General features: G+C 50.3%; 1 protein-coding gene across 10 annotated transcripts in view; it reads left to right on the forward strand.

Annotated features, from left to right (window-relative positions):
- GPR161 (G protein-coupled receptor 161) overlaps window positions 1-9187 on the forward strand; it is a 58053-nt gene that overhangs the window by 42122 nt on the left and 6744 nt on the right. For all 10 annotated transcript variants that reach the window (XM_003824607.6, XM_008978275.6, XM_034939846.3 and 7 more), the window contains 2 exons: window positions 4798-4902; window positions 7759-7878. In XM_003824607.6, the coding sequence (XP_003824655.1) occupies window positions 4798-4902; window positions 7759-7878 (225 nt within the window). The remainder of the gene's footprint in view (window positions 1-4797; window positions 4903-7758; window positions 7879-9187) is intronic.

The following is a 9187-nucleotide window of genomic DNA, read 5'->3' on the forward strand; positions in this document are numbered from 1 at the left end:
GAAATAATTTTAGATTTACAGAAGACTTGGAAAAACAATACAGAGAATTCCCACACACCCAGCTTCCTCTAGGGTTACTGTCTTGAACAACCACAGCTCTAAAACGTTAACACTGGGGCAGTGCCATTAACTACAACTTGATTCAGATCTCACCCATTTTTCATTAATGTCCTTTGTCCAAAGATCCAGCTCAGTATCCCATATTGTTTTAGTCAATCTTTGACAATCCTTTACTCTTCCCTTGTCTTTTATGACACTGACAGCTTTGTAGAGTACTTACCAGGTATTTTGTAGAGTGCCCCTTAATTTGTGTTCATCTGATGCTTTCTCAAGATTAGAATGAGGTTATCCATTTTTGGCAAAAATGCCACAGGGGCGATGTGCCCTTCCTGTACATCATAGCAGGGGGCACATATGCCAATATGCCTTATTGCTAGTTGTGTTGCCCTTGATCTCTCGGTTAAGGTGGTGCCTGTCAGCTTTCTCCACAGTAAAGCTGCTGATTTTCCCATTGTAATTAGTAAATACAACTGAGGAGATACTTTGAGATGATGCAAATACCCTGTTTCCTCTTTGGCCCTTTCCCACTGACTCAGGACACATTTGTGGATCTTGCCTCTAGCATTTTTACTGTGTAGTTTTGAGATCAAGTAGCTGGATTTTTAGGGCCAAGGTGAAAGGAGACCATCACCTGGCCAAGCCACTGGGAGAGATTTGGAGAACATTCAGCTTGGACCACAGTCCTCATCTCTTGCCAGATGACTTCGGGCAACTCTTCAAACCACTCTAGTTAATTTCTCATCTTCATGAAATAGGTCTTTCTTCCACTTTTCTTCTCAAGAGGGTGAAAGAAATGACTCTATGCACACCCAGTGGCAATGATGACAGGAGATCCTTTCCATGTGGCGATGAGACACACTGGCATCACTGATTTATTTCACGGGCTGATGGAGTTTTATTTCCAAGAGAGGAAGGAAGTCTGGGACTTTTAACCATAGGAGAAAACATTTCTCTGTATCTCAGTATTTTAACCACTGAAATGCTCACCCCTGCCAGTTGCAAGCCCACATTTTCACATATGACCTGTGATCCAGGAGTCCATTCAATGTTGGGCTTCATTTCACTGATTAATGTATTAGTCCAGATTTTGTAAACTCACTTGTCTTCTAGGCAAAAAAAATAGATGTTTTCTAGATCAATGAAGTTAAAATGAAGAAGGAAAAAAAATGAGGACAGAAAATGGAGCAGGAAAGGGTTCGTAGAACAAAAAGAAACACCTGCTTTTGAGGCCAAGATTTTCCATGCAAGTCACTTGCAGGTGTCCTAGAAGAGCTGGTGAAGCTGTGAGCACAGGCGGAAAACACCAGCTGTGGTTGGTTTGGCACATCCCAGGCAGCTGGTGGTCTCATCTTCATTTAGGGAAAGCAGGCTTGTGGGATGCCTTTGGGCTGAAGAGCTTATGGAATGGGTTCCAAGTTATTGGCCTTTCCGAGGAATGGGAGCTGGGGCGGGGGTGGGGGATGGTTCTTCTTGTTCTTCCCTGAAGGTCCTGATCCCAGGAGGAGGCAGCAGCATCAGTAAGAGTCTGGGAACCAAAGCAAAATGTGGCGCCCCAGCCCAGCCGCTCACCCTGCGCTGTCCATGGCTTTCTGACTGCAGGAGAGAGCCCTGGCCTCTGCCTTGTGTCCCTGGTCCCTCTGTCTGAGCCAGGGCTGACCAGACCCTCTGTGGGCAAGGCCTTGATCTGCAGCAGATTCTGAAACCCTAATCACTTCCCCTGCCACTGGCTCACCTTAGTGTTAACTAGAGGTATGAAGGATGATCTGATCTGTCTCAGAGCCAGCAAGAAGCAACTTGGAGGCTCTTTCTTGATTCTGTTCCTCTCAATTTGTATGGGCACTTGGAAAGGCTTAACCAAAGTAAATGGAATAAGCTTTCCTAAAAGCAGTGCATATGAGCAAAGGCAGAAGCAGAATCCCACACATTTCTGGAGCTTCCCAGCTGACTTGGATGTCAGGAGTCTCCTGGGCAGTTGACAGTGTGTCCTTTATATCTAGCAGATTTCAGCCATAATCAGTGGTTCTGCTTCTCTCATTCTGTTTGTCCCAAAGTGAGGAAGTACAAAATCTTAGGCTTTCCATGGGTGCCAAATGTCGCTGGGCCACCAGATACCTTCTGCTTGTAAGGTCTCCTTAGCCAATTCCCACAGGGAAGGTCACTTAGGAATTTAGATCTCTGGACTTCCTGGAGGTTGCCACGCAGCAGCACCACCATGTGGCAGATAGGTCAGCCCTGCATGGACATTGCTAAATGCTAAATGCTACCAGGTGGTCTTAGGATGTTAAAGCACCAATACAAAGCTGACTGGTGGCTACTGGCAATGGGAGCCAAGAAGAGGCTTCAGGAGAAAGTGCAGGCAGCCCCTCCACCTGCCCTTCCGCTGGCCGACCCAGAACCTTCACTCCAGCCAGGGCTGGAGAGCCCGAGCACCACCCCTCTCCCCAGCCAGGGAGGGTGGCCCAGGCAGTATCAGGGAGCACCCCCTCCAAACGCCGCCCTTATGAGACCCTTGAAGCTCCTGGGCATAGAGCCTTTCCCGTTATCTCCTGCGAAGGACACTGACTCACGTTTGGCCAGGGGAAAACACCTCGCTCCAGGTTCTTCCTTGAGAAGGCCTAGCTTGAGGGCGGGGAGGGTGACCCCAGAGCCTTTGGATTTACTCCCTTGCCTTCCTAAGTTCCTTTGCTGGGGGCATCTAGAGGTCTTGTAGTTAGCTCAAAGTACCTGCAAATTTATCTCAGAATCACACCCCTGTTCTTTCAGCTTCTCAGAGCACTGTGACTGTTGCTCACCGCATGCCTCTGGAGAGCCACAGACCTGATTCCCCGAGCCTGTGCCTTTGTGCTTTTTTCTTGAGGGGTTGGATTGTGCTCAGCCCAGTAAATATATTGTTTCATGTGAACAATCTCAGGGTAATTGTCTCCACCCTCTGCTGGTAAATGCTGCATAAACACAGAGGAGAGGGATGCCACCTGGCTGCCCCGTTTCCAGACCTTTTAGCTGAGCCGCATTGGCCTGGCTCAGACCATTCCTCCCACTGGTGCAGACCAACATGTTCCTGGCTTTCACCGCAGCCTCAGAGATGGTGTCCAAAACCCACTGCGGCTTCAGCCATCCCAGCCGGCAGGAGATGCCCCCACAGGCTCTGCTCCCTAAGCCAGGCCTCCTGCTGAACACAGTCATGTTCTCAGGCCGAGACCTTGGGAGGATGGGCATGTGCAGGGGAGAGGATTGGGGCCTTTCTGGTCCCAGCTCCCTACAGTAACCCCCAGTCAAGAGGAGGTCCCCTTGCAAAAGCAGGATTCCCAAGAGCAGCGAGAGGGAAGTTCTGAGAGAAGCCTGCTGTGACCGCCCCGCCTTCCCACACCATGTCCTCCTTGGCTCCAGGGAAGAAAGGAGAAAGTGCATTCTATTGCCTTGTAACCTCTGAAGAATTAGGGTAGAATGAAGGAATAGGGTCTCCTCCTATCTGTGAGTGTATCATAAAATACAAGAGTGTCCTTTATGGCAGATTGCAAAATCTGCCAGGCAGTGGATCTTCTTCATGAGCTCCGAGGAGTTTGACTTCTTGTGCTTTGTTTTTAATTTCTAAGAGCGTTTTGTTATCTCCATGTTCCTTTTTTCATAGCCTGCAGCTCTTTTTTTTATTTTCCTAACATTCTGAGGATGACCCATTGTAATATTTTTTGCTCTCTTAAGCTCCCTGCATTGAATCCTCTGAGGTCCATTTTTCTTTTCTTTTTTCCCATCTCTGTCTTTCACGCTAGTACCTTCCTTTAAATGTCTAGTGATCCTTGGGCACCCCTTCACCTCTAATAACGAGGGCCTAGAAAACCACAGGGAAGCCCTGGGTGGTGGGATGCAGGCAGGCTTCCTGACTGTGGGTTGGTCTGGCAGGGCCATTTCACAGGCACCTGACTCTCAGTGCCTGTGAGTCTTTCCTCTAGGCTTGGTGGATTTTCCCAGGGAACAGTTCTGCAGTCTCCAGCCCAGATTAAGTGGGACAAGGGGCCAGGGTCCCACTAATTAATATGTAAATTTCCACAATACCCTCAGTTTTTACTGGGTCGCTTCTGCTGCGGCTGTGCCCGGGGCTCACTCTCTCTCCTCTCCTACCAACACTGGGGTCTGGCGCCCGAGGCCTAGCCTGGAGAAGAGCAGTGGCTCCTGGCCCCCTACCCCCCAACCCCGTTCCTGAGTTTTCAGAGCCTGGTGAAGCCTGCCTCTCCCAAACCTCCCCATTGCCAACCTCAGTTCTCTATTCCAGGTCAGCTTACCACTCTCAACCATCTGCTTTCCAGCTTACAAAAATTTTCTCCTTCCTTTGGGGTGTAAGCCTCTTAAAAATCCCTCTTTGATAATTCAAGTAGGATTTCAGGAGGTGAATGTGGGGTTGAACCCTCCATCTTTAACGGGAAGATCTTCTCACCTCACATTTTCCCTCCTGCCTGCCTTTTTGATTGTGCTCCCTGGCCCTCTGTCATCACCTTGGTGGTGTTTGACATTGTCAGGAGAGTTTCCCCTTTGGGGGAACCCAGTGAGTGCTGCTGACACAGTGGGACAGAAAAGAGGGGCGAGCCAGGAGGGAGCAGCTAAGCTCTCCTGTCTTTCAGGGAGTTGAGAGTGAGTTTTGCAAGGGCGAACAGAAGGGCAGGAGATGGGTCTGTTGGGAAACGGAGGCTGGGGCCCCTCCTTGCAGAGTGTGATTGTGTTGTCGATGCCAATTTTGTCTTTCAGACCTGGGCCTGTCCCCACACCTCACTGCGCTCATGGCAGGCGGACAGCCCCTGGGGCACAGCAGCAGCACGGGGGACACTGGCTTCAGCTGCTCCCAGGACTCAGGTAACCTGCGTGCTTTATAAGCCTCTCGCCTGTCGCGTTTTCCCTGTGTTGCGTTTCCCCCGTGTTGCGTTTCCCCGTGCAGGCTCAAGAGCTGGCGGAGGGGCATTTCCCACAGTGGGTGGGGAGTGAGAATCATAAGTCTGGGTTTCCAGTCGTGGCTTTGACTTTTCAGCTTTCCTGTGTCTCAGTTTCTTCCTCTACAAAATGGGGCTCTCAGTTCCTGTTCTCTCTGCCGCACGGTGTTATTAGGGGGTTGAAAGTGAGTGAAAGCCTTTGCAAAGTTAAAATGAGAAATGATTGTGATGATAATAACCACTGACCCAGAGGGGCCTTGCAGTCAGCCTGCCTGGTCTTCAGTCTCCAGTTGGCTTTTTAAGAGCTGTGTTATCTCAAGCAAGTTGCATGATCTCCTCCTAAACCCTCAACTTTCCCCATCTGTGAAATGGGGGTACTAATCCCCATTACAGGGCAGCTGTGAGAATTGAGAGACTTAATGAATGTGAAGCACTCATCTTGTTCTTGGCACAGAAGGAGCCCTCCAGCAAGGTCAGCTAGCCTTGTCTCCTCACTTCATGTCCTTTGATATGAAACTCAGTCTCCCTGTAGAAACACATCTCCACCACAAATCCTGCAGAGCCCTCCCTTTAGCCTCTGCCTAAAGGATCTTGCAAGCCTAGGGCTGCTCCTTGTCTGAGCAGTCAGCTTCCTGGCATCAGAGTCATGGCACCAGGGAGGTGGGGAGCTGCAGATGCTGTATCCTGTGCTGGAAGCACGCTGTTAGAGCCGCAGGAGGCCCTGGGCAGAGGCGCGTGGGCAGAGGCAGGGAGTGCCTCTGTCAGTCACACTCATGGCTCCACATTGCTGAGGAAGAGCCAGGGTGTCTGGCCACACCTGCTGCCCATCCCCAGGCTGGCTGTTGGTGCACTGGTGCCTGGAGGGAGTGCCGCTGAAGCTGCACAAAGCCGCGTGCCTGGCAGTGGGTCTGCCGCTCCCAGCTCCTCCATCTCTCTGCCCTTGGGAGCCTTTGAAAAACCACCTCTGACTTGACCTGGGTTTCCTGTTCCCCATGAGTGCTCCAGGGCTGCGCCTAAGCCTGTGTCATGGAACTCAGGGGTGAGCCTTGGGGTTGGCACCGGGACCAGGCCATGACCTCTCTTAGTCATGGAGAATTTTCCTTGGAAAATTCCTTATCTGGCAACCCAGAGGGCCCCGCACCACACGGAGTCATATATGAAGCACTGATCACACCGTGCCCTCTAGGCCTGAGTCCCTCGTGTGATTTAAGGAAAGTCTCTGTTACTCCCCAGTCTGCTTCCCTGTTCTCAGACAACTAAAGGGATCCAGAGGCACTGCAACATTCATTCATTCATTCAGCAGTTATTTGCCACGTTCCTGCCTTGGCCGGACCCTGTGCCAGGTGCTGGGGGCACAGTGGTGAACTGCCATTGTTGTGGAGGCTTCAGTTCATAAAAGATTGAACTGTAAAGTGTATAAAGATTGTAAAGTATACAATTCTCATTGAATTGTATACTTTAAATGAGTCAGTTACATGGCATGTGAATTACATCTCTATAAAACTGGTTTTGAAAGATGATGAATGTGTCGAGAGCTGTGAAAGGGGAAGCCCTAGTGGATTTGGAGCCCGTGGGCTGCTATGGGTAGGGGAGTTAGAGAGACTGCTCTGAGCATGCGATGTCGAAAGCTGAAGCATACGTGGAAGGTGCCCCGGCGCAAGGAGTGAGGGGACAGCATTGTAGGCAGAAGAAAGAGCATGGGCTTCGGGGCACACAGATCTGGTGTGAGTCTCAGCCCTGCCCTTTGTTCGCTGTGTCCTTATCAGGAATGATGGCCCTCAATTTAGCCCCTGCTGTGTGCAAGCACTGTGCTAGATGTTTACATGTCTCAACTCAAAATCCCCACAACTCCGTGAGGTAGACTGAATGATGACCCCAGGTTTACAGACGTGGAAAGATACTGAGGCATTAAATAACCTGCCAGTGATCCTAGGTCTGTCCGACCCGAGCCTGTGTGTTTAACCACCATATTCTGCCTCCCAAAGGGCTGTTTCTTCTGTATGTCGGGTAATCACACCTCTGCGAGGTACTCTGAAACAGCATCTGAAGAGCTCCAGGTTTCTCTTTCTTCCTTATTTTCTGAGCTTCAGGGCCTTTATGGATTGAAAGCTGGAAGCTAAGAACGGGGCTGGATCTGACACTGGTCCTAGTGTTGGGGAAGGGCACTGTTGAGTGATGAGTCCCATCTCAGCTCTTCCTTCCCTCCCTTCCCTCTGCCCCATTCCCTCTGCCTGCTCTGCCCACCTATCTCTAGTAGGACTTCCCTGACCTTCTCCCTTTATTTCCCTGCTTTTTAGGGGAATATTTGTCAATTATTTTTTGGTCCCCAAAGAACTCTACATTTTGGAGCTTTACATGTTTATTTAGTACAACATATTTTAACTGTGGTGATAGAAATTCAGACTGGAAGAAGAATCACTCAGAATATAAAGTTCCTTTTAGTAGGCCCCTCTCCTCCACTCGGCCCTTCTCCCCACTTCCCTTCCACGCTGGGCCGGCAGATGCCATGCTTCTGGGGTCTGGTCATTGAGGCAGATAACCCCCTACTTCAGATAACTTGGCTGCATTTTTTGTGTGGCTGACGCAGCCCCACCGGCTGTCTGCAAACTCCCTGAAACAGGATGACAGGCGGGTGTTTCTTGGGCACGTGCTGCGGCGCAGTCAGCTGCACTTGATGATGGGTTTGGATGAACGGGAGAGAGGGGTGGAAGGGGAGAGGGGAGAAGAGGCCAGGAGGACTTTAGATTGTAGTTACATATGCACAATCTGCCCGTTGTTTTAGGGACAGATATGATGCTGCTTGAGGACTACACGTCTGATGACAACCCTCCCTCTCACTGCACTTGCCCACCCAAGAGAAGGAGCTCGGTGACATTTGAGGATGAAGTGGAACAAATCAAAGGTTGGTTTCTGTGACTGATTGCTTCAAGAAAACATAGGGAAACGGAAAGGATCTTAGGACAATTCCTTGGCTCAGGCTGGCTCCCATCCCGGAATATACCAGGGCTCCATCCCTTTGCCCACTCCCTGGTTACTCCCAGCCCTGTTGGTCTCACCTGAGTCCTTAGGCACCCAGCTCTCAGAGCAAGCAGCATCGAAGGCTGGGCAAACAATGGCTGTCAAACTCCACACACACACACACACACACACACCACACGTGTTTACACACACAGCCCACATCCTGGGTGAGGTATGGTTATAACTGAATCTGCTCTCCCTGAGCCTCAGTTTCCTCCTGTGGAAAATGAGATAATGGCCCAATGAGTGTATCTGCTTTGCTGGAGGCCGAAGCTGCCATCTTGCTTGTCCGTCGCTCCTACAGTGGTGATGGCCCTTGGGTCCTGTGAGGAGAATGAGTTCTGCCGCAGCCCAATCCCTACATTTTTCTACTCCATCTCTTCCCCGCTCACCCCCAGGGACTGTTGTTTACTCTGGAACTTGGAATTCGTTTCCCATCCAGACATGCTGATTAGGAGAGTGACAAGAGCCATCCAGATACCAATATGACTGGGCTGTGGATTTGGTGGAGTCCAGGGGCTGTACGATGTAAGGAGGCTCTTCAGAAGTGTTGAATATGGAAATAAATATGGCCTCTGTCAGAGTTTTAGGTTCATAATTAATCATATCTCTTCTCCACTCCCCTCCCTGAGTTCAGAATGAATGGAGAGGTTGTTACAGAGGTCAGAGGTGGAAAACAGTTCATTCACTTCACTGGCAAAGCAGATTATAGAACAGAGTTTGGGCCAGCAGCCTCATGGGCTTTATAATATATTGCCTTTCTATAGGAAAAAATGAACTAAATGCTCCCCAACCCCCCAGCCCACATAGGGCCACACTTGCCCCATCAGTCCTGCTTTGTGAGTGTGGCAGCTCCAAAGGCACCCTCCAGGTGATGCAAGAGCAAGGCACTGCCAGGGGGTCCTCCCCTGCCATGATTGAGTGGCAGGGCAGAGAGTGGCTGGAGGTCCCTCCAGTCTTTCCCTCTTGGAGAGTGGGGTACAGGTTGCCTACTCTCCAGAAAATGTAAGGAGGAGAGGATAAATTGTTCCCCTGAAATGTCCAGAAAAAATAGGCAATGAGTTAATAACAACATGGAACAGGGTGTGAAATTGAAGGGCTCCCCCCCTCTCACTTCTGTTCGTTTTAGTTTAGGGCTCCTAATCCTGGGAGGGGGCTTGAACCTGTAATGTCACGTCCAACCTTGAGGTTCT

The sequence above is a fragment of the Pan paniscus genome, chromosome 1 (genome assembly GCF_029289425.2).
Source record: "Pan paniscus chromosome 1, NHGRI_mPanPan1-v2.0_pri, whole genome shotgun sequence".
NCBI lineage: Eukaryota > Metazoa > Chordata > Mammalia > Primates > Hominidae > Pan > Pan paniscus.